The sequence below is a fragment of the Drosophila erecta genome, unplaced genomic scaffold (genome assembly GCF_003286155.1).
Source record: "Drosophila erecta strain 14021-0224.00,06,07 unplaced genomic scaffold, DereRS2 tig00000021-arrow-pilon, whole genome shotgun sequence".
Classification (NCBI taxonomy): domain Eukaryota; kingdom Metazoa; phylum Arthropoda; class Insecta; order Diptera; family Drosophilidae; genus Drosophila; species Drosophila erecta.
The window spans coordinates 19,880,059-19,904,836 of NW_020825198.1; the positions used below are offsets into that span (position 1 = coordinate 19,880,059).

The following is a 24,778-nucleotide window of genomic DNA, read 5'->3' on the forward strand; positions in this document are numbered from 1 at the left end:
AAAACCTCCCATCCGAGCTCCCGTAGCTTCTGACGAGTCATCAACGAAGTGTATGGTCTGGCGTTGTCCTGGTGGAACACTACACCCTCCCTGTTGGCCAATTCTGGACGCTTCTGGTCGATCGCCTGCTTCAAGCGGTCCAATTGTTCGCAGTAGATGGTAGAATTAGGCGTCTGGCCATATGGGAGCAGCTCATAGTGGATGATTCCCTTCCAATCCCACCAAACACACAGCAAAACCTTGCTGGCCGTCAATCCCGGCTTGGCCACTGTTTGTGACGATTCACCGGCCTTCGACCACGATCGTTTTCGCTTGATATTGTCGTATGTGATCCATTTTTCGTCGCCAGTCACCATCCGCTTCAAGAACGGGTCGAGTTCGTTCCGTTTCAGCAGCATATCGCAGGCGTTGATTCGGTCCAGAAGGTTTTTTTGCGTCAAATCATGCGGCACCCAAACATCAAGCTTTTTTTTGTATCCAGCCTTCTGCAGATGGTTTAAAATGGTTTGGTGACTAACTCCCATCTCCTGGGCGATGTCACGAGATGCCACATGCCGATCTAACTCGATGTATTCCACGATTGGATCGGTATTTGTCGTCACAGGTCTTCCGCCGGCTGGCTTATCCATGGTGTCTTTTTCACCGGCTCTGAATCGTCGAAACCGTTCCTCCGTGGCTCGAAGTGATAGAGTACCATCACCCAAAACATCATTAATCTCACGGAACGTTTCTCTAGCGGATTTGCCTTGAACGAAGGAAAAGTTTAAAATAGCGCGAATTTCGGCGTTAGTGAACTCCATGTTGTCGTCGATAACTGTTGAACGCAATATCCAAACTAATCATGCATAGCGTTTCAAATTATGTATAGTATTGCCAGATACGAGCTCTGTAGCGCTTACATAGCCGCGAAATTCAAAAGACAAAAAGGCATGTATGTATTTACATATTTTACACTTTTTTTTCTGCTTTACATAAAGTTTCATTCTATAAAAAGGGAACGGGTACCGACATTATTTTAATTTATAATTTGAATTTTTGCTACAATTATCCGATAGTTGAGCTAAAACAATCTTATCTTACACAGATTTAATATTTTTTGCCGTGCGCTATCGTTAAACCATCGCATACTTGGGCCACCTCTAATCAGCTGGCGCTGATGGGTGCGTTGGTGTGCGTGGGGGCTTTGTGTGCATGTGAATTAGTAATAATACATTTCTCGTTTCCCAAATTTAAACGTTTGTTCAAGATATAACTAGCCTTAAAGCTATTTAGTGCAATAGTCCTGCTGCCGCGATTGATACACCTATTCAGAAAACGGAAAGCCACCCGAAAACTGCAACCGTGCCACACTTCATTCATCGATTGCACCGATTAGCGATTCGAAGTGCTACTTTTCGCAGTTTTGTTTGGAATTGCTTGGCAGGAAGAGGTGCCGCTTTGGTGGGTCAGAAGAACAGCATTGTAGAGTTCCCCTCGAGAAATGAGCGAAGTTCCGGAGAGCAGTAAAAAGCGTCAGAAGACGGTGAGTACTAAATATGTACATATGTGGCCCTGTGCCCAAAAACTTCGAGCAAAGCCGATTTTCTAGCTCTATTTAAACAAGTGGCCAGATGTGGAATATGTCTTAATTTATCAATCTATTTGATCAGCCTTGGATGTTTGAATATACATTTGTGCCTACAGATCCCCAGATCTCTCTTCCCTCTTCCGGTTTTTATGCTCTCCATATGGGCCAGCAGACACGTAACATCAGAATTCCGGCCTAATCTTATCTTACGCTATGGGAATGCCGTTTATTCCAATTTTAAATTCACACTTTACTACCAAAAAGCATTAGGTGCGCAAGCTTTGCAATGTATGCTTGCAGTTGATAAGATTGTTTTCAGCATTATTTTTTAAATTATACTACAATGTATAGAAAGTTATAAATTGATGTGGCGAGTAATGTTGATTCAGCAGAAATATTTTCTACACTTGCAAGTAAAACCGCAGGCCTTGCATTTCACTATTTCAAGCAGTCTGATTAATAGCAATAATTTTTAATGCTGGAATATGTTCATTTATTTGATACTTTCAATTACAAATAATCTTTGCATCAGGTTAAATAATGAATGGCTTTTGCAACTGGCAACTATTTCCTTGATAACAACTGGTTACCACAGCAAATGTTATTGCTAAAAACAGGTTCAAATTAGAAAGAAAGTCTTGCGAGCCAACCAAAGTAGTGGCAGCGCAGCAAAGGTTTCAAGTTGGGGCATCAACTCGAATGGGCCGTTTCGGATTCGGATTTGGCCAAAAGTAGTTGAACTCCTGGTCAACAATGAACACAGTGATAACTTACTGCTGAGTCTTCTTTTGTGACATGTTATTTAACGTATTACTCACATTTTCTTAAATAAATAAATTACCAAAATTTGTAATCTTCATTAATGTTTAAAGTTGTATAGGAACCAAATTAATTTCTTTTAACTTCTTTGAGAAAACACCTAAATTTATATTTAGTTATGTTTTTTGGTTTAATAAAGCTAAGATACAATTATGTTTTTTTATTTTTGTGTTTTCATTGTTTATTGTGCGCAGCTTACTTTCTAAGCTTTTTTCGGCCAGTAATTTGATTTCCATATAGCAACATTTGGACTTAATGGTTATTGCTTTTATGTGTTATTGCATTACGTGGTAGTTTTATGGATACTACTTTAGTCGTTAAAAGTGATTACCTAATTGAATGACTTAAACAATTTGAATACAGAAAAAAGGAATGGGTAGTGCAAAATGTAATTTGTTTTCAACATCCAGTGCATTATTAGCACAATAGACAGCTATATAAGAATAACTAAACAAACTAACAAACTTTCCAGGAGTCTAAACTCTCTTGCACAAGTTATTTTTAATTTTAACTATTCCCCAAAAAGTTATATTCATATTTATATTGGTTTGTTTACTTAGCTGTTTAAACGACTGTTTGTCTGCAATGAAAACAAAGCAAATTCGAGTTTATCTGCTAGGCACCTCCATAAACGAGTTCCGATGTGGACCGCCAGTGGATATCGCACTGCTCCACCCAGCGGATCTCTACCAAGTTTGGTTGCAGTCTGTGGAATTTTAGTTGCAGTTTGGAGCTTCGGCGAGAAAGTTCATCGTTTCAGCGGTTGACTGGTTGGTTAGCTTGGTTTTTCAACTGCGGAGCTCTCACTTGTTTAAGTATCAAAGAGCGCACATTGTCCGACTCCCGCTTTCTTTTCACCTGCCCAGAGTTCGCTTCGTTTTTGTTGGAAAATGTTTACCCGATGTGCCAATTCACTTGGCCACTATACTAGTAATAACAACAGCTCTGGCTGTGCTGATTCCCCCAAAAGATTCTGCCTTCCGAGTGTGGAAAAGCCTGAAGATGCGGTAAGTTCCATTCGCATGATGCATCTTTAGATGGTATCGTGAGTTGGAGAGGTCTGTTTGTTTAATCTGGTGGCTACGAAGTGTTTTTTTTATTAGATAAACAAAAGTTTGCAGATAGGCATATACCTGTATTTGCTTTTTCTAAATACTATTGGCAAATATTTCTGAAAAATCAAGTATGGAGATGTGCTTCAGTTGCTGTAGACCAGGATCACTTTTACAATTAACCCAGTACCTTTTTTCATAGGGATAGGGCTTCGATCAGTCTCCAGCTTTTATGGGTTAGTTCCATTTCCGCTCCATTTAACCTTTTGCTACATTAGAGCCCAGAAGCAAGGGAGTTTATGGTTTTTAGGCAGCAGCAGATCAAAAAGGGCGGAGCAGGCCAAGAAAGAATGGGACTAGTAAGCAAACAAGCGGTGGACAGACTGTGCAAACATTTTCTCCATATGGAACTGGGACCGGAGAATCTAAATGTTGCGTGCGTGGATCGCCGATCGAGAGATCAGGGCGAGATGGAATACGATATACTCATGGGCAACTCTCTGCGTCGCACACTCTCTTTAGGCTCCATTCTCCGGATCTTTTGGAGGCAGAGCGCCCCATATAATACCATAAATATTATTGAAAACTTTCAGTCCGCTTTCGACGCTCGTCGCGTGCCTATGACGAAATCCATCCATCGTGAGCTCGTTTTCAACGCAATCTGAGTCGAATCCGTATCGCTATCAGTGCTCAATGTAAAATAATTGAACTTTTAAAAAGAGATTGAATTTGAGAGCGAAATAAAATATACTAATAATGCCGAATCCGCCTATTGGATTTTATCCCCATATTAAAAGAAGGGTAAGACTAGAACAGAGTGCCACTAAACACTGAAATCTTAATTATCTGGTTCACTAAGCGTAAAAATGCAAATAGTGGCTTTTAGAGACGTGAGATCAGCAAGGGTAAAGTAAAACACCTAAATGACAATCTAGCACAGTGACCCACTTCCAACCATCTGCAAAAAAGTCTGAACTGATAAGATAGCTATGCAAACCGTAAACTATTGCTAATTGCTAATTAGCAATGCATTTAAGGTTACTTCTAAACACAAGTTAAAATAAGTATATTTGGAAGAAGTAAATGTAAAGTCATAGGGTATTTCGTTTGGGGATATGAATTCGGAATTCAAGTGAACGGAAAAGTTTATACAACACTTGGAGCTGAGTGCAAAGTAATGTGTTGGACAAATGAAGAGACTACCACGATAGATCCCAGCCCAATACCCCTGAGCATACCCATATCGCACAACTCCATTCGCGATTCTGCACACTCGGGTTCCCGCGGAAGGTCAACAAACTGAACGTTGGTGCTCAACACGAATAACGCCCCGGGGTCAAAGCGAAGTATTTCGATGATGACTTGCCTCTGGCACTGGATTCTGATTCGGCTTCACCCTCTTTGAGTTTGGCTTTTGTGGCCGCCGTGGCTAACAATCTGAAAAGAACGGGCCCGAGGCGGAGTCCATCGCCAACCCAACTTGACATGAATATTAATTTATGTTAATTTCGAAAGCTAAACACGATTACATTTCTGTTTGCAGTGCCTACAGGTGGCGACGAATGTGACCGAGCAGAAGCACCATGTCACCAGGGAGACGCGCGGCAAGAATCTGGGACTCTGCCGAGGATTCCGAGGATGCACCGTGTGGCTGACTGGTAAGAGCGTTAATGTGGCACACAAGAAACTAGTAGTAGGCTAGTAGCATTAAACTCTAAAACTCATATAGTCCCATTATATTACTAAGGCTTAAACATGATTTATTTATTTCTGATAATAGTAATCTGTAACAGGTCTACTAAAGGAATCACAGTTTAATTGGGTTTTCTTCACTGCGTAAACTTAAGCATGTTGGACTATGTGTAATCTAACATTTATTTATTTAATGCTAACTTAAAGTATAAAACTATAAGGTAGCCAAGAACTAGGAGCATTAGCAGCTAAGTCCTTCCGCTCGTCTAGGGTGACAATGGTTTACACACAGTGAGAGAAAAATATAGTTTTTATTTTAAGAATTCGTTGGGTTATTGGGTTGATTGTTTGAAAGGCAGCTGTTCCATGAAGGGAAAGGGAAGGACAGTTAACTAGGATGTGTCTAACGTCTAAGTGATGATGGTTGCAAAGAGAACAAATGTTGGGGAGGGATCTGTTCATGTACTGGTGAGTTGGTGTGTCCAAGCCCGATCCTGGTCATAAGGATTATGGTAAAATTAGTTTTGGCATTCGAACTGAAGCTGCAGTAAATTTTCAAGATTATGGCAAAGGCATAGGGAGGGATGAGGTGTGGGATATGTGGGTTTCCTGAAGGGCAATGATATGTGGTCTAAACTTTTTAATTAGTATTTGGAGTTGGGAGTAATTGTTCCTATAGCCTGTTCCTTTGTAATATATTTAGCATTCAAATAGTTTAGTGGGGGTATAAATGGGTTGCTAAGATCAGTGGTCCTCTGGACTGTTTTTGTTTGTTGTAGATTTGAGGATTGAGATGGGTTTGAGGATTGTTTATGGCTAGTTAAAGGCAAGCTTATGGTGTCTAGTTTACTATTTTCAGAAGAAATAAGATGCTGGAGTCCTGGAGGGAGTAGATTATTGTTGTCCTTTGGGTTCGTTCTCTGAAATTCTCTGCTTTGGTTTAGTTCAGTGTTGTGGCTGATCTGTAGTCCATTTTTGGTAGCTGATGCGAATGAAAGCGGAGTGGTCTTAGTGTTACGAGTCCTAAGAATTGTAAGCGCAGTTTTGTTGTCGCATTTGTTTGTTATCTTGATTGCTATCAATTTTTGGGGTGTTTTGAGGTCGACAGGTCGACAACTGGGTCGGGTCTGGATAAAATCATGTTTTTGGGTCCGGGGGAATGTAGAAGCACGTGCTGTTGGTGGTAGGATTTTGAGTCCCTGATCGGGCGGGTCTCCTTTCTTGGTGTTCCTGTTTATACATATGTCGTAGGTTATTTCTCGGTTGTTAAAATTCACTGAATATCTGGTTGATATTGAGAATTGTTGGTGGTTTGGGTATGTTACTTAATGAGCTTTAGGTTTGATTTGATTGAAACTAAGACACGACTGATCTCAAGGAGAGTAGGACTCTGACTGTCTTATCTAACATGTTTATTATTAGATTACGAAAACCACAAAATGTAAAAAAGACGTCTTTACTTATATAGAAAAAAGAATATAGTGTGCTGTGTATCTAAATGTTTTCGCAATGGGCTATAATTGATGATGCTAATTTTTTACAAAAATTCGTATAGTATGAACATATTTTGTAACATTAAAATATGTCTTTCTCAACAAAATGCTGGAACTCATTCCTTTGCAGGTCTCAGTGGTGCTGGAAAGACCTCGATTGCCTTCGAACTGGAGGCATACCTGGTATCCCGGGGCATTCCGGCCTACGGATTGGATGGCGACAACATTCGCACCGGGCTAAACAAGAACCTGGGATTTACGCCCGCCGATCGCGAGGAAAACATTCGCCGCGTGGGCGAAGTGGCCAAGCTTTTTGCCGATAGCGGAGTGGTGGCCATCTGCAGCTTCGTTTCGCCCTTCGCCGACGACCGCGAGATGGCGCGCAAGATCCACAAGGATGCGGGCCTGAAGTTCTATGAGATATTCGTGGACACTCCGCTGGATGTGTGCGAGACTCGGGACGTGAAGGGACTTTACAAAAAGGCGCGCGAGGGCGTTATCAAAGGGTTCACGGGCATCACGCAGGAGTACGAGCGACCCCAGATGCCAGAACTGGTGGTCAACACGCACGGCTACACGGTGCGCGAGTCCACTCAGAAGCTGGTGACGCTGCTCGAACAGGAGGGCATCATTCCGCGCTCGCTGCGCGACGTAGACCTTCTGCCGGAGCTTTATCCCAGCGAATCCATTGCCACGGAGGCACTGCGCAACGAGGCCGAGTCGCTGAAAGCCATCGAAATCAGCACCGTGGAGCTGCAGTGGGTGCAAGTGCTGGCCGAGGGTTGGGCATATCCACTGCGCGGATTCATGCGCGAGGATGAGTACCTGCAGACGCTGCACTTCAACACACTTCAGAGCGGCATGGACGGTTCCTATCGCGAGAACCACTCGGTGCCCATTGTTCTGAGCGCCACTCAGGCGGACAAGGATCGGCTGGATGGCTGCTCCTCGCTGACTCTCAAATACCAAGGCAAATCGGTGGCCATACTGCGGCGTCCCGAGTTCTACTTTCAGCGTAAGGAGGAGCGGCTGGCGCGCCAGTTCGGCACCAGCAATCCCAATCACCCGTACAGTAAACAGGTCTACGAGTCCGGCGATTATTTGGTAGGCGGCGATCTGGCAGTGATCGAGCGTATCCGCTGGGAGGACGGGCTAGATCAGTACAGGCTGACTCCCAACGAGCTGAGGCGCCGCTTCAAGGAGCTCAATGCCGACGCCATCTTCGCCTTTCAGTTGCGCAATCCCATCCACAACGGCCATGCTCTGCTTATGCAAGACACTCGCCGCCAGCTGCTGGAGCGCGGATTCAAGCAGCCAGTGCTGCTGCTGCATCCTCTGGGTGGCTGGACCAAGGACGACGATGTGCCGCTGGATGTGCGCATGAAGCAACACCAGGCCGTCCTCGACGCAGGTGTTTTGCGACGAGAGGACACAGTACTGGCCATCTTTCCCTCGCCAATGATGTACGCCGGTCCCACGGAGGTGCAGTGGCACGCAAAGGCGCGCATGAACGCCGGCGCAAACTTCTACATTGTGGGCCGCGATCCGGCTGGCATGCCGCATCCGAGCAAGGAAACTTATCCGGATGGAAACCTATACGATGCCACCCATGGAGCGCGTGTGCTGAAGATGGCCCAGGGACTAGACAGCATGGAGGTAGGTCCCACTGCCAAAGGCCAAATCTAGCCGAATATAAAATCGATATTTTCTTTTCAGATCCTGCCCTTTCGTGTTGCTGCCTATGACAAGAGCGCCAGTAGAATGGCCTTCTTTGAGCCCAAGAGGAAGGATGAATTTGAGTTCATCTCGGGGACCAAGATGCGCACACTGGCCAAAACTGGAGCCAGTCCGCCGGATGGCTTCATGGAACCGAAGGCGTGGTGCATTTTGTCCACCTACTACCAGAACCTGCCGCAGGTGTAACCCTCTGCCTACACTCGATCCGCAACGTGCAATTCCTCTTAGTTATAGCTTGTGTGCTTATTATATGCATATACTTCCACCTAAAGGCGCTTATCACTTACCACATCTTTTTCCATCGTTCTAAACCCAAATTCGTGGCTGTCCCCGTGTGTGAATGTTATGCTCCCCTAACTAAATGTTTGTATCGTACAATCTACTTGTATCTACACGCAATTCTTTTTATCTTAAGCAAAATGTGTTGTGGACGGTTTTTAATACATATATAAATAATAAAATAGCAAATTAATAATAAACTGGTTGTTTCTTTTTTTATGCACTTATGAAGGTATTGCTCCTTTGAACATATAACCCTGTATACGAAGAAAGATTATACCTTCTTATTATAGATATAGATATTTTAAAATTGAACTTGGCATTTAAGCGATCTCTTAGTTCACCGTGCAATTGCGCAAAATGTTAGTTAACAGACAAACGTTTATGTTAACTGGAGTCGGTGACAGAAGCTCCCTGTTACGTAACGCTCCTCTAAAAACCTTTTCCAGTAAAAAACCCGTTTTTATTCACGTTACTCGTAGAGTAAAAGGCTATACTAGATTAGTCAATAAGTATGTAACAGAAAAGCCTTTCCGATCATATGAAGTATTTTTTCAATAGGGTTTAGTTCGGCTATCTATGAATTTTTGTTTCCAAAAGTGATTGAGAATGGTCTAGAAAGACACTTGGTTGCAACAAGACGGCGCCAACTTGCCAAACAGCCCGTCAAATAATAAGTAATCCAGAATTGGACTTCAGGATGCAGTTTCTGAAAAACTCACATGGTGGCCATTTGCCCGAAGTTAAAAAAAAACTTTATATATATTCTGGATCAGGATCAATTGTCGAGTCATTTTGGCCATGTCCGTCTGTCCGTATGAACGTTACTTCTGAAAGCCGCGTTGAACTTTTTCATTTAATTATTTGTCTTTTCAATTTATATCGATATTCCAAAAAGAATGTTGAACATTCACATAGCATCCCACTAGCTGAGTAACGGGTATATAATAGTCCAGGAACCTTGTTGGTTTTGCACATGATTTATTTTTATAAAATTGTATACTTTTAATCATTAATATTACAAGTAATTATTTAATATCAAATATGCAATTAGTTATCATTTAATTTCACATTATTTATTTTACTGCGCTGTGTATGTGTTCATAATTGTTTGTTGCTGCCGATCGATTCTCATCGATGGACTACTTTTAATTGGTGATATCTCGTCTGCAAATCTTCTTAATGTTTTATTATTAGACGTAACGATTTATTGACAAAGTCATGTGGTGTGCGGAAAAGAACAAAATAAATAGAGTACGAACTAACCAAATGAAATGTGTGTGAAGATTAAGAAGAATAATAATAAAATAAGCACCCTCAATCTGTGCGATACTACCACATTATATGATATAAAGTTAGGACCAGGGAGGGGGAGGTGTGGGGCGGATTAGGGGTTTTACAAATTTCGGGTCATTGTGCGTCTGGACCTCCTCCGTATTTCTAAGGTAATGGCAAAAGGGTTTCTGAATCGATCGAAAGGGCACACAAGCAATGAGCAAAACAAGGACAGATGAACTAATCATATGCATACATAGTACATATATATTTGCTTTATAATTAATAATTTACAAATCGACAACCATGGCTGCTAGAAAAAAATCATAATTCCGTAAATACTAAAACCTCTTCGAGAAGGACGCGGGCGGGTTGGATTGGCTGCTCTTCGATTTACGTTATCGCTGGATCGTTTTATATTCTTTAAACTTGAGTTATATACGTATATATATATTATCATGCCTAGGTATATTTCGTACACGATGTCGTCATATACTTTATTTAATAACTGTTTCATAATGCAATTTGTGTTCTATTCCATTAACGCGCTTTTTCGGTTAAAGAGAGCCGGCTGCTGATTGATGTTTAAGGTTGATTTAGATGTCAGTTAATGTCCGCTTGTACGAGGTCCCGCTTTTACTCGAACCTAACAGGAGTAAAGGAAACTACTACCTCGTAGTTACCACCATAAACCACTACCGTGTAGTCGTTGCCACCATGCCGCTTCAGTGCCGAGCTCACGTTGCCACGTCAAAGCAGACTGCACCTGGACAACCAACTGTCCTTCGTCCGACTGTCCATCGGTTTCAGCTGATGACCGCCCTTGGGTGGGTTGTTCGCCTCCTGCGCACACAAAGGATGTATTGGTTAGCCACAGTAAAAAACGCTTTGTTCGGTTCTCGCCACCCGAACACTCACCATTCGCTTTTCCGTTTTCGCTTTGATATCACTGGCTAGGGTGAGGAAGGCTTCTTCCACGTTAATGCTGGCTTTTGCGGAGGTCTCCATGAACTTGATGCCATACTCGATGGCCAATTGTTCGCCGCGCTCCTTTGAAACCTAGAATGGGTGGAAAATTCTTTAATTATCGGCGATATGCTTTATTCATCTTTTTACGAAGATACGAAGTATAGAAAAAAGTTGTACCCAATCATGGCAGATCCCTCAATGGTTTTATATACAAATGGTGATAGATGGTCAACTTAATTGAAAATAAATAATATATTACACGTGCATATAGCAAGTGATATGTGGATACAGACAAATTTGCTTCTAACTTAACCAGCTAACTTAATTCACTAATTTCCTTTTTCCATACCTGTCGCTTATCGGTCAATTCACACTTGTTTCCCAGCAGCATTTTCTCGACATCGGCGGAGGCGTTCTCCTCGATATTCCTGATCCAGTTTTTAATGTTCTCGAAAGACTTCTCCTGGGTTATGTCATATACCAGCATGATGCCCATGGCACCTCTATAATAGGCCGTGGTGATTGTGCGAAAACGCTCCTGGCCGGCAGTGTCCCTGGAAAAATTTTGGATATTTAGGAATTAGAAATTACAAATGTCTTTGCCTATACTTACCATATCTGCAGCTTAATCTTCTTGTTATCTAATTCAATTGTTCTAATTTTAAAATCGATACCTGCAAAGAGAAAACAGATGAGCATACAGACACATGTACATTTGCTAATTAATTTAAATAATTTGGCAAGAGGCTAAACCTGTTTGGTCGGAACCCATGACATCGAAGCCAAAATAAGAGACAAAGAGAACCGAAATCCACCAACCACGCAATTAATTTAAACAATGTCGTTAAGTAAATGCCCCAAAATTGGAAGTGTCGCAAGGAAAACGTGCCAAATACGAAAATAAACAATTATTAGCCACGAGCAGAGATGGGAATCGCTCTACATTTGTGTTTACAAGTACAGGAGTGTACAACGTACACATCAAATATTATTGTGATATTATTGTTCGAATAAAAAGAAAATGATTAGCTACATGGGGTTTACTGTCACATGAAATTTCATTGATTGGATATTGGTTATGTTTTTAAAGCTTAAAGCTAAATAATATTAATAATTGAAGCCTTATTTTAATAGTTGATATCATATTTATTAATCATTGGAATTTATTTTTAAATACTTGGTTGTGGGTACTAGGAAGGTTTCACTGTATTCTTATGGGAATAACTACTTGGGTCTGTTTGGTTTAATAAGGCATTCCCGATTCGGTGTGCGACGGACATGTCTCGTATCGGAAGAATCCGGCTTCTAGAGCGATAAGAGCAGCGAAAGTACAAAGACTGTGGGCACTCGTACTGAGTATGGAGTATTTATTTCTGAACGCTTTCCTTAACTTAAGCGGGTGTGAATCTTAGGGGGCGATAAAGCATCCGGATATGTCCTCTACGGGGAAATCTTAATAAAGGCGAGAAATCAAACATGGGGGTGTGCCCCTTCCATGGAAACAAGAATTATTATGACAAACGCCCGGATGGGGCAGGGAAAATGAAAAGAGGAGAACGTTGGCACTTTATGAGTCACTGGGCCAGAAGCTCGGAATCCGAATTGAGAATGAGTTCATGCGAACGAAGGTGTCATAATTAATAAACAAGAATGAGAAATCCGCGGAAAACGCGGATGATGGCACTCACCTATTGTGGATATAAACGTTGTGTTGAAGGCGTCCTCGGAGAATCGGAACAGGATGCAGGTCTTGCCCACTCCGGAGTCGCCGATCAAGAGCAGTTTGAACAGATAGTCGTAGGTCTTGGCCATTTTGTGTGCTTTTGCGGTAGGATCACAGTATCTGCCCCGATAATAGTGTTTAGTTGGGGGTTAGGGTAAGGGTTAAGGGTGATGCTCTGTACACGTCGTCGTCTCCTTAATCAACTGACTTCCTCTCCGATTCTTGGCTAATAACACTAATCACGACTATGCCCCATGCGTGCATACGTTCAGTGTATGTACATATAAACTATTCCCAGACGTAACCGCACAAATCCACAATCGAATTGAATCGAATCGAAAACGTATAGGTTTTTCCTTCTCTCCGCAGCGCAGCTCTTTTCTCTTGGGTGTGTGTGTTGTGTTTTCGATTTCGGAGCCGTGTCAAAAATGGCGACGTAGTTTTAAGACTTTTTTTTGTGTCTGCGCCCGAATTTCGGTTTTCATGCGGCAGCTTATCCGGTGGGCAAATGCAAAGGCGCTCGCTTCGCAGAGCGAGTTTACGTTGGTTTGTTGTGGAAATTACGTGGAAATTGAGTTAATTACTGCTTTCTAATTACGCCCGTACAAAAAATATGAGTTTCGATAATTCACTACTGCGCAACACTGGCCCGCCGTCGCCTATCGATAGGTTATCGGGCGATGGGGAAAACAGCTGTTTGGGGTTAGTGTTGAATAAGTGCGTGAATATAGAAAGAAACATAAGAAAATAGCACAAGACAAGAGCCAAAAAGACAGGTGTATATTAGATATTTATATACAAATATCGTCCTGATCCTGCACCTGATCCTCAACCCTAGCCCATTGTTCCGCCCGCGACTGTGAAGTGAAGTTGAGCCAATGTGATAAGTGGTGTCGCCAGTCGCAGCAGCAGGAGGAGCCCCAGAATCCATTGAGTTGCACCCCCGCGAACAAAAAATTCTGGACCATGGGCACCAAGGAGTCCAAACACTCCAATAGCGTCAGCTACGAGGATTCGGTGAAGCGCGGTGAGTCTCCTCCGGCTGGCTACTTGTACTTGTACCGTCGTACAGCCGCAGAAAATAGGTCACTGCTAATCAAGAAAACAGAACCCCCTCCAAAAGCAACAACAACAACTTACAAGCAGGTGCAATCGATTCCATTGTGTTGCTGCGCCCACGTCTGCTGACCAACTGGATTCTCCACTGACCACCAGCCTCCTCCTGCTCCGCTTAATCCTATCTCTTGCAATTATCTGCTGCCATTCCAGTGTGGCTTCTTTATTTCATGTGCATTTACATGTGCATGGGTATTTGCGTCTCCGCCGCCAGTGACGTCACAATAGAAAAGCTCATCGAATGGGGTGGGCAGTAGGAGGTGTGTGCTGGGTGGGTGAGAGACAACAAAGCAGCGAAGGCCCATGAGAAACAGTTAAACAGCCAGTGGAGTGCAGTTCACGCTTAGGGTGACTGGAATGTGCGGATGCGGATGTCGCTGCGAATACGATTCATTTCAAGTTCAGAATGCCATTCCAGTGTTCATTTCAACTCGCACCCTATGTGCACAGGTCTTCTGTTGAAGTATTTTATAAAGAAACCTCCATCAAATCATTTTTTCATAATGAAAGGGGAGCCTTTTAGTTTTCGAAAAGCATGAGGTCTTGTTCAGTTTTCCAACTGGAAAATAAATATTTTATTGGGCTAATTTATTAATTCTGCGTGTCATTTCCCGATTTCTTACGAATCGTATTTAAGTTCCTATCAAGTTCATGTTCAGATAGGAAGAGTATTTGGTTATAAGAGCAGCTGATTATTACTGTGAAATAAATATTGAATTTCAAGCGAAATTATTATCAAGCGAATACTATTAAAATATTTACATTTCTTTAGAAAGGGTACAAAGTCTGAGAAATGGACTCCTCGCGGTTTTCCAAATATTTTATAATTATGAACCAGCAATATCAATTTGGTAATCATCCAAAGAGTTGAGATTATTTTACCCCACTTTTCCACCCCCTTTCGCCCCAATCTCAATGACGTTTAGCTTCCCTTACTGCCTTTTACTTACTTTATTCCACCTTCCCTTTGCGCTGGCAATCATCTAACTGCTGGTGTTGTTATGGTTATGGTTGCTGATTTGTGACCAGGCAGTCCAGCCAGAGTTAAGAAAACTCTGAAAAGTGTCGCTGATAACACTCACTGCCCCGGAACACCAGCACTCCGGACCACCGCTCCACCACCCACCACACTGGAGTGGGGCGTGCGACCAGGTGCGTGTGTTTCTTATTACCCACTCCAACCGGTTCCAGTAAAACCAAGCCAATGGGAGGGAAATTGAAGAAACGTGGGGAAAGTGAGGGCTAGCATGCAAGTATGTATGTGCGTGCAGTGGTCAATAATCGCAGACTCGAGTTGCAGTTGACATTCAATAAAATGCCGTTTCCGTGACGTCGCATAATTCGCCTGCAATATTGTCCAATTAACTTGGGAATGTATTTAAACGCCCGGTTCGGCGCTTATCAGTTGGCTATGCTCTCAACCTGATCGTTGAAATTAAAATGGTTTATTTATTGCCAATTCAATGCTTCTTGTGGCTTTTTATTTCCAATATTAAATAATCAACGTTTTGAATTGTAAGCAACGGGGCATGAATGAAAAATGTTCAATAGTATAATAATTATTGGTAATAAAAAATTGTTAATAATATATTATTATTCCACAGAGAAGTACAACCATACAATGTATTACATTTAAAATGTAGTAACAAAAATTAGCATGTTATTAGGAATGCACAAAATGATTATCGCACATTTTTTCTCATTTCTTATCATTTTCTGACTTATGTGCGAAACGGTTTTTAGCTATAGTTTGTTGTGTGCTTTGATTCCTCTGAAAATGATTCACAATTATAAAAAATAAAAATAACTGTGGTAGACTTCGGGATACCCTCTTCATTTGTTATCTTTTCGAAAGTGATGAAAGGAATACAGGATTTTTTGTTGTAGAACCACAGTTGTATTGAAAATTTTTTATTGGTTGATCGACAGAATCATGAAAATTATATAGTTACCTCCTATTGCACCTGAACACTTACACTTTTTCACATCGAGTAATTGGTGAAAAGTCATTTACTGATAATAGTTAATTAGGTAACAGGGGATCTTAATACCATAAGTGATGGAATTGATAAATGAGTTCGGAATTGATGTTGATTGCTATTACAAACAATTACAACGAGTGTATTTGGATTGCGTTTTGATACTGGGTTTGTGTTCCAATAATCAGTTCGTTATTGACGGCACGTCGGTTGGTGTGAAATCGAGGTCGTAAATCGTTTCAAATGAGGGGGTTACCAAGCATACCGGCCATTTATTAGAGGCACATGGGATAATCCCTACCGCAAGCTTACTCATTTACCGATATATATTCCAGTAAGCGACGTGGAGCTTCGGCGCCTGAGAGATGCCTTCAAAAAGTCAGCTGGCGTGGGCAGGAACTTCCTCAGTCGGAATGCCTTTCAGCAGGATGTGCTGTGCGAGGGAGTGCCGCCAAAGATCGTGGACATGTTATATGCCGCCTGTGGTGGCACCCAGCGTGGCATCTCCTTCAATGACCTGCTCTGCGGTCTGGTCTTGATAACTCGAGGTACCCAAGCGGAGAAAACCAAGTGAGTGAGCCATAATATGCAAAGCTTAACTTGTTATTGCAAACACAACTACTTACCTTCGTTTTAGATTCCTGTGGAACCTCTACTGCAACGATGCCGGCACCTTCATCATCAAGTCGGACTATGTGCGCAACGTCAATCTGGCTCCCTTTGAGAGCGTCTCCCTCTTCGCCCAAAGCGAACGCGTCAATTTCGATCAGTTCCAGGACTGGATCATAAAGCATCGCAATGCCACGGTTCTCTCCAAATGGCTGCTGGCCGACAACTGTGTTAGCCTCACTTCGGAGCTGGAGACGCCAACGTTCTACCAGAGCCTCGCTGGAGTGACGCATCTTGAGGAGAAGGTTAGCATGTGCAACTGGGGCTATTAGAAGTTTGCAAACATATGCATTGGAATCATTTCGTGGAAAATCTACTTTATAAATCATTTCCGCTTGCTTCCACACCTCTTTTCTTATCCGCCCCTCAATTTACCTCTATGGCCCATCATTCCAGTTTTTACATTTGGCTAGTTCATATTGACACCCCATTAAATTCTTTTGCAGGATATCGGCGATCTGGAAAAGGAGTTTTGGCGTTTGAAAAACACTTCCCAAAATGGCCAAATCGACTTGCAGTTCCTTGGACCCCTGATCAGCCCACCCATACCAAAGAATGCTCTAGCAGGTCTATTCAACGCCTTTGATGAGAACCGCGACGGACACATCGACTTCAAGGAGTTGTGTTGCGGAGTAAGTGCCGCCTGCCGGGGACCAGGTGTGGAAAGGACACGTTGTGAGCACTAAATACATTTATTATCCCGCTATGATCAATTGAATAATAAACGTATACCCACAGTTTGCTTCAAAATCTTCGATGTGGATAGAGATGGAGTTCTTAGTCACGAAGAAACACTGCAGATGATCAATGTTCTGCTGTTAGTAGCCAAGGAAAATCGAGAGGCCCAGCAATACAAGGATCTGACCAAACAGCTGGTGATAAGTGATCTTCTGGAGTTCGGCCAGAGGAGGAGTCCGGATGGAACGCCTAGTAAACTAACCCGAGACAATGTCTCGCTGACCGCTGAGGATTTTATGCTGTGGACTGTACAGTGTGATCTGAGACTCATGCAGCCCTTGCTTGACCTCATCTTCGAGCTGTGTCACATCGTCTTTGGCCTGTGGCCCCAGTGCAAGCACATGGAGAACGATATTGTTCGCGGATGGCTGCGACGGGAGGAACGCAGGCCGTACCGCGTGGGACAGTTCTGGTACTTGATTACGCGTGACTGGTGGCTTAGTTGGATGCAGTACACCCAGCACACGGCACACACCTGCGACTATTGCAAGCGCACTGCCAACCAGCGGTCCGCTGTTGATGAGGCGCTCGTCTGCGATGAGAGCTTCAACACCCACAGCCTGGAACAGCACGATTGCTACTCCCTGGGTTCCGGCACGGGATCGGCATCCGGTTCCGGGTCGGCGAGTAGTGGCATCTCAGCTGGACGGCATTGCGGACCTGTGCGACCAGGGCCTATTGACAACAGCAATCTGATCACCGCCAATCCGTTCCGGAATGTTCGAACTCTCACCGGCGAGGGTGGTCACCTCAAGCGGGACACACCCTTGGTGCAGAACCACGATTTTGAACTGGTGCCCAAGTCACTGTGGAAGGCATTGAATCGATGGTATGGCGACAATCTTCCATTGCCACGACAGGTAAGCAAACCAACTATTTTTGAAATCAAAGCCGGTTATTTATTAACTTAAATCGTATTTCTCCAGGTCATTCAACCACCCAACTCAGACGTCGAACTAGAACTTTACCCGCTGAACCTGCGAATCCTGCTCCACCAGGTGCAGCCATCCCAGACAGGCGGAGGCACTCAACTCGGTAGCTGGGGTTCTACAGTGAGCGGTGGCTATGGAGTCCTGGCATCCGGAGGCGGATATGCCGCCATCGCCGCAAGCAGTGTACTCCAACCGCCGAAGCGATACTTGGCCTACACGGCTGCCTTTAGTCGACTCGCCACGGTGCGCCAGGTGGGCGAGTTTTTATGCGAGCAATTGCGTCTCAAGTCGGAGGACATACGGCTGTGGCACGTTCCACAGCTGGACAACGGTGCCATATTGCTAGAAGAGGATGCCATGTGCCTGAAAGAGCTGCTCATTCGGGACAACGACCAGCTGTTGCTGGAAATCCGCAACAAAGATTTGACCTGGCCGGAGGAACTGGGCTCCTTGGCCACCGCTCAAAGTGGCCAGGGTGCGGGAACACCGGGGGACCGGCGTCGCCTAACCCGTAGTTCAATTATGTCGGTACATGCACCCGGAGCCACTGGCCTGCACAACCTGGGTAACACGTGCTTTATGAACGCCGCCCTCCAGGTGCTGTTTAATACCCAACCACTGGCACAATACTTCCAGCGTGAGATGCACCGTTTCGAGGTGAACGCGGCCAACAAACTGGGCACAAAGGGCCAGTTAGCTATGCGTTATGCGGAGCTGCTCAAGGAGGTTTGGACGGCAACGACTAGATCTGTGGCGCCGCTCAAGCTACGCTTTTGCGTCAACAAGTATGCGCCGCAGTTCGCCGGTGGAGGTCAGCACGATTCTCAGGAGCTGCTCGAGTGGCTGTTGGACGCTCTGCATGAGGACCTTAACCGCGTGATGGAGAAGCCGTACAGTGAGCTGAAGGACTCAAATGGGCGCCCAGACAAAATAGTCGCCGCCGAAGCCTGGTCGCAGCACCACGCCCGCAACCAGTCAATTATCATTGATCTGTTCTACGGCCAGCTGAAATCCAAGGTCAGCTGTTTGGGTTGTGGACACGAATCGGTACGATTTGATCCGTTTAGTCTACTCAGTTTGCCGCTGCCGGTAGAGAATTTTATCTACTTTGAGGTCTTGGGTAAGTAATTGGTAGTAGAATTTTATTTATTAAGTAGGATTTATTTTTACTGTCCTTATTTGTAGTAATTCTGTTGGATGGAAGCGTGCCAATCAAATATGGTTTTCGCCTGAACTCGGATTGCAAGTACTCGCACCTGAAACACAAGTTGTCCACCATGTGCTCCCTGCCGCCAAATCTAATGCTCGTCTGCGAGCTATGGAACTCACAAATACGCCAAGTGCTGGCCGACGACGAGAAACTGCGGACGCAGAGTGCCAAGGAGCTGTACGTCTATCAGCTGCCAGAACAAAGTGTGCGAACCCGATCCAACTCAGGACTTAGCATGCACATCGAGCAGGGTCTTAAAGACATACAGCGCAGTTCCGGTAAGTCACCTAATGGCATAGCAGATAGATGTGTTTCTAAATTTTGGAACTTTAAATTCAGCTCTCATCACGAGCGCCCAGGACTCGCTGTCCTCGCTGAGCACTTTGCAAACATCCAGTCACCGCGCCTCGTCACGAGTCCTATGCAATGGCCACGCTTCTAGCCTGGAGGTCGAAGGCGAGGCGGAGGTGGGAACGGATGTGTCGCAGTGCAACAGCAACAGCAACAGCAATTACAATCCCAACGTGAGCACTTACAGCGGAATCGGAAGCGGGGACAACCAGGTGCACGAACTGCTGCCAGATGAGGCCGGAAAGGTAAGCCGGTGCTTTGGAAAGAGAGAGTGCATGCCCCACAGCCTATTTTGCTTCAAGGTATGGCTTCTAAACTATATTAACATACACGTATTTAATATCATAGACTTACGCCCCATCTTTTTGGGGCCATATCGAATTCTAAAATTCAAAGCTTCAGAACTTCCTTGCCTAGGATAGCGAACTTGCTCCTCAGCGGCGAGTCTCGGGTCGTCCTTGATTGCGAATGCGAAATACGAATCCGCCAAAGATTCCGCCTCCGTCTGCTTCTTGATTGTCACTTTACAAGCGTTTGATCTAAATATATTAAATACACTATGTTAAATGAACAGTTGCCGTCTGCTGCGTGGTTTGTGGGCTTCCCTCTTAACTACACAAAAGTACTAGCATTCTCTGTTTATTCTCCCTACTTTCGTATTCGCACACTTTTACCAAATTGATATCAAATATTTGTAATATATACATCCTTCTACTAATCACTTACTTTGTTGCTGGCCTTATTCTATAACTAATGTAAATTATTTGCTTAAACCCAATCAAACTTTTCGAATCACCTCTTGGCTATCCTTGGAAATCTCTTTGTTGTTTCTGGTTTTCAAGTTGGAAGCTTGTGAATTATTATTTTTCTCGTAGTTTTTGATCATTCTCATAGCCTTACGATGCCACATACATATGTATATTTTGTTTGTTTTTAGAATGTGTTGAGTATCCGAAAAGAAATATATTTTCTTAGCTTGTTTAATAGATGTGTTTTTGATGTAGTTTTGAATACAAATTATCAGATATTCATTATATGTAAATGTTACTCAAACATTTTTACTTTTGCGTCAATTCACTCTTAAAACTATTTTAAAGTCTCATATTTCAAGTGACTTTGATGTATTTCTCCGTGGTATTTTAAATTAGATTAAAGAACAGAATATCTTTCGAGACCTGTATAAAACCTAAACCATGTTAATTAAATAACTGCCGTTTTACACTCTACCGCCCTCACTAAATAACTAAAACGAACCAACAAGTTAATTAAAACACGTGCCATAAACAATTTGTACATTTTATAATTGATTTAGCGTTTTAGCGTTTACCCTATAGCTATTTCGTAGATTGTTCCATGGTTAATAGAGATCCCAAAGCTTTAATTCACGACTACACCCACCAAGTCCCTTTAAAAACTAACCCTGTATCAGCACAACTTAAGTCTAATACCAACTCTCGGTGCAGGAGTCGCTTATCCTGAGCTCCAGTCCGGAGAATACATTTATGCACGGCGCTGCCGCCCAGCAGAAGTGCGTATCATCCGCCAAACTGCTGCACACGGAGAGCAACACTAGCTCCATGTCCTACACGAATCATTCCGGCGAAAATTCTATGGAGAGCTCGCTGACGGAACCCATCCCATTGGCGGAGCTGGAGCCGGCCAGCAGCCGTAATGGAAGTGGCAGCGATGACTGCTCCTACCGGACGTCGCTGAACGATTCCAGTGGCCTTAGTACTGGCCATACCCTGGGCGCCAGTTTGGACGTAGACGAGCAGGCGGAGGAGGGTAACGCGGAGGAGCACGATCAGCCGGATCAAATCACAACCTCGCAGCCGGAGACCAGTAGCGGGGTCTACTCTCGTCGCTCCTCGCAGCCGCCGCACAAGGCGGGCAAGTATTTGGTAGCCGTACATCGAAAGATAACGCGGCACGACAGCTACTTCCTTTCCTACCACAAGACGAGGCCAAGTCTCTTTGGCGTTCCCCTGCTCATTCCAAACAGCGAGGGTGGCACCCACAAGGATCTATACTGCGCCGTGTGGCTGCAGGTGAGCAGGCTGCTAAGCCCCTTGCCTGCCACCACGGAACAGGCGAATCATGCCGCCGATTGGTAAGTATCTCCAGCTGTTTAATGCTTCTGCTTACCGATCTTATGTATACGCAGTGATGACAGCCTGGGCTATGATTTCCCCTTTACGTTGCGTGCTGTTAAGGCAGATGGACTAACCTGCGCGATTTGCCCTTGGTCAAGCTTCTGTCGCGGATGCGAGATTCGCTGCAACAATGATTATGTACTCCAGGGAGCCTTGCCGCCCATCAATGCCGCCGCGAGTGCGTAGATAGTAAAATCCATTTTCAAATGTTAGAAATAAGCTTCTTACTTTTATTTGCAGGTAACACATCGACGCCAAAAATGAATGCTAAATTCCCATCACTACCAAATCTGGAGGCTAAACGGACGCCGGAATATACCGCCTCCCTGTCGTACACACCGACAACCAAATACTTTGAAGACTTTACCATTGCCATCGACTGGGATCCGACCGCCCTGCACTTGCGCTACCAAAGTACCTTGGAGCGTGTATGTAGACTCCACATTAACTTGTCTACGATGCTATAAGTTGATTATTCTTTTTTAGCTGTGGGTGGATCACGAGACCATTGCCATAAGTCGGCGGGAGCAAGTGGAGCCCGTGGACCTGAATCATTGCCTGCGCGCCTTCACCTCCGAGGAGAAACTGGAGCAGTGGTATCACTGCAGTCATTGCAAGGGCAAGAAACCCGCTACCAAAAAACTCCAGATCTGGAAACTGCCTCCGATATTGGTAAGCTACGCTTAATCACCAAAAGTCGAGTGAAATTTTAATGATAATTAATGTTCCTCAGATTGTTCACTTGAAGCGGTTTAACTGCGTGAACGGCAAGTGGGTCAAGTCACAGAAAGTGGTCCACTTTCCTTTCGATGACTTCGATCCCACTCCGTATCTGGCCTCAGTGCCTCAGGAGACGATACTGCGGCACAAGGAGCTGCTGGAGCTGAAGAAGGATGCTGAAATTACGATGGCAACCAACGAAGTTGTTAGCGAATTGGACGAGATTGATGCACCCAGCAAGGAGGATAAGGAAGACATCCGCAATCAAACGGTGTCAAATAAGGCTACCGCGTCACCACCGCCCACAGGAAATATTCTGCGCCAGAGCAAGAACAAAAATGCTGCCCGGCGACAACGCCTCATCTCGACGAGTCTCACCAAAACGCCTATCGTGGATGGCGAATTCGAAGACTACCACCAACACCGACTTAAACCAGATATGGATGAGTTCGATCCCAGATACCGACTCTATGCTGTTGTGGTGGGTGTAACCTTTAGCTTCAGCTTTAATCCTCCTGAGTGTGTGATAACCTTCTTTATTTTGCAGTCTCACTCGGGTATGCTGAACGGAGGTCATTACATTTCCTATGCATCGAATGCAACTGGTTCCTGGTACTGCTACAACGACAGCTCCTGCCGCGAAATATCCCAGAAGCCGGTCATTGATCCAAGTGCTGCATATCTGCTGTTCTACGAACGCAAGGGCCTGGACTACGAACCATATCTGCCGAACATCGAGGGACGGACGCTGCCCAATACCGCTGGTGTGCCACTCGAGGTGGACGAGACCGAGGGAGAGCTGAAGAAGCTGTGCTCAATTTCCTAACTGATGTCATGGACATCTCGGCTATGAAGATCTATTTTTCAATCCTATCCGTTCTGTTCTAGAGGGTTTGTGTTTTGTTTCGAACCGCGTGTGTTTTGTTATTTACTATTCTAAGCTTATTTTGATTTTCAGCATTAGTTTATCATTACCCTAATTAGTTTTAAGACGAAGTCTTTTTCTTTGCCGAGAATTGTGTAATGCATGTAATATACAATATTCATATTTAGCTTGTAGATAATACGTTATATTGGTTGGCCAATATGGAGTTTAGTTTGTTACGCCGAACAAATCCATTCTCAATAGTTTCTTGTTGCTTTGTTTTTGTTGTATATAATTTAAACATTTTAATTGTATTAGGCCAGCAGTGCCAGTTTATTATTATTTATGCCCGACCCTGTCGGGAAATTCCATTTAATTTGTAATTATTAATGTAAATAACAAGCGGAAGTGAACCCCGAACGGCTAAACGTTGTGGACAGTTTGATATTATCCATTGATCAGCAATATCAAGATGTTACGAATTTCATCCCAAAAACTCGCAGACTATTGTTGGGTCTACTCATACGTATTTACATGTATTGATTGGCTTTGTGTGACGCGCCGAGCAGATTCGGTTCGAAATTAGTATTGCGCTTATCAATTATGACTTCAATATGTCTAATGATTATGTATTTGATATTTACAAATTATATATATACACCCACAGATATATATATACATGCAGAACTTAACTAATTTATATTAATATACATGAACATGATGATATATTCGAAACGAAAAGCTATGAATAAAACAACTTTTAACGCTTGAAATAAATTGGCTTTTAATGAATTTTGATTGTTGACGGCAGGGAGAAGAACAGAGTAGAGTACGTCCAAAATACGACTCTTGGGCTGAGAACATAGAAACTTACGGAATACTGCAGATCCTTCGGATTGTAATCCCCTGTAAGCCCACGTAAATAATTCTCCCGGAACTCCTTTGCAATGGAATTAAATACATTTATATTTGTATCTAGATTATGTAATCACATAGTAGAGAAGTTAATAAGAACTATTGTACTTGTCGTATGTGAACTGACCGCGAGTCGTGCTCTGCTGAGATCCGAACTCGCCATTCGCCAAGTGTCAAACGTTTTGTATTAATTATTTGTGTGAACGCGACATGGGTCCATTTTTTCCTTCTTGATATCGGTATTTCATTGCAAATGATTATGATAAATATAAGTTGTGGGTGTGCGGGTGTGTTACCGTGTAGAAATTTAAATTCTTAGCTTGAGTAAAGTATATTTGCATGGAATACGAATGCTCTTAACATATATATTGAGGAGATGCCTAGACGCCGGAATTATTCGATAGCTGGCCGGGCACCGAGAACTGTGGCCGGAAGTTGGCAAAGTTGCCAGCCGGTCCGCTCGTGAATGCTGGCAATGTTGTGCCCTGGAATCCAGCCGGGAATTGTGCCATTAATTGAGCTGC

At 43.8% G+C, this 24,778-nt stretch overlaps 4 protein-coding genes across 8 annotated transcripts in view; 2 read left to right on the forward strand and 2 right to left on the reverse strand.

The window, feature by feature from the left end:
• Positions 1-1,089: 1,089 nt before the first annotated feature.
• On the forward strand, positions 1,090-8,839 carry LOC6545857 (bifunctional 3'-phosphoadenosine 5'-phosphosulfate synthase). 3 transcript variants are annotated; one of them, XM_001973360.3, is made up of 4 exons: positions 1,090-1,522; positions 4,982-5,096; positions 6,754-8,279; positions 8,340-8,839. In XM_001973360.3, the coding sequence occupies exons 1-4, from the start codon at positions 1,481-1,483 to the stop codon at positions 8,544-8,546; spliced, it is 1,890 nt and encodes a 629-aa protein (XP_001973396.1). In that variant the 5' UTR covers positions 1,090-1,480; the 3' UTR covers positions 8,547-8,839. The 3 variants fall into 3 exon arrangements, with proteins under 3 accessions (XP_001973396.1, XP_015014091.1, XP_015014092.1); XM_015158605.2 differs by lacking the exon at positions 1,090-1,522 and adding an exon at positions 2,984-3,393; XM_015158606.2 differs by lacking the exon at positions 1,090-1,522 and adding an exon at positions 3,943-4,239.
• A 1,311-nt stretch (positions 8,840-10,150) lies between these two features.
• On the reverse strand, positions 10,151-13,255 carry LOC6545858 (ras-related protein Rab-8A). The gene is made up of 5 exons (XM_001973361.3): positions 12,572-13,255; positions 11,497-11,557; positions 11,233-11,437; positions 10,833-10,973; positions 10,151-10,757 (listed from the first exon to the last, which is right to left on the reverse strand). The coding sequence occupies exons 1-5, from the start codon at positions 12,693-12,695 to the stop codon at positions 10,665-10,667; spliced, it is 624 nt and encodes a 207-aa protein (XP_001973397.1). The 5' UTR covers positions 12,696-13,255; the 3' UTR covers positions 10,151-10,664.
• Positions 13,256-13,321: 66 nt separating this feature from the next.
• LOC6545859 (ubiquitin carboxyl-terminal hydrolase 32) lies at positions 13,322-24,005 on the forward strand. 2 transcript variants are annotated; one of them, XM_026978151.1, is made up of 14 exons: positions 13,322-13,633; positions 16,037-16,271; positions 16,339-16,615; positions 16,817-17,045; positions 17,109-17,968; positions 18,035-19,160; positions 19,226-19,528; positions 19,590-19,903; positions 21,065-21,711; positions 21,766-21,932; positions 21,995-22,182; positions 22,241-22,426; positions 22,488-22,955; positions 23,022-24,005. In XM_026978151.1, the coding sequence occupies exons 1-14, from the start codon at positions 13,573-13,575 to the stop codon at positions 23,298-23,300; spliced, it is 5,340 nt and encodes a 1,779-aa protein (XP_026833952.1). In that variant the 5' UTR covers positions 13,322-13,572; the 3' UTR covers positions 23,301-24,005. The 2 variants fall into 2 exon arrangements, with proteins under 2 accessions (XP_026833952.1, XP_001973398.1); XM_001973362.3 differs by having other exon boundaries at positions 19,590-19,846.
• A 275-nt stretch (positions 24,006-24,280) lies between these two features.
• The window catches only part of LOC6545756 (chromodomain-helicase-DNA-binding protein Mi-2 homolog), a 28,323-nt gene continuing 27,825 nt past the window's right edge, over positions 24,281-24,778 (reverse strand). Inside the window, exon 5 of one of the 2 annotated variants that reach the window (XM_001973364.3) lies at positions 24,281-24,774. In XM_001973364.3, coding sequence (XP_001973400.2) covers positions 24,635-24,774 — 140 coding nt within the window. In that variant the 3' untranslated portion in view covers positions 24,281-24,634. The remainder of the gene's footprint in view (positions 24,775-24,778) is intronic. The other variant, XM_026978150.1, reaches the window with a different exon arrangement.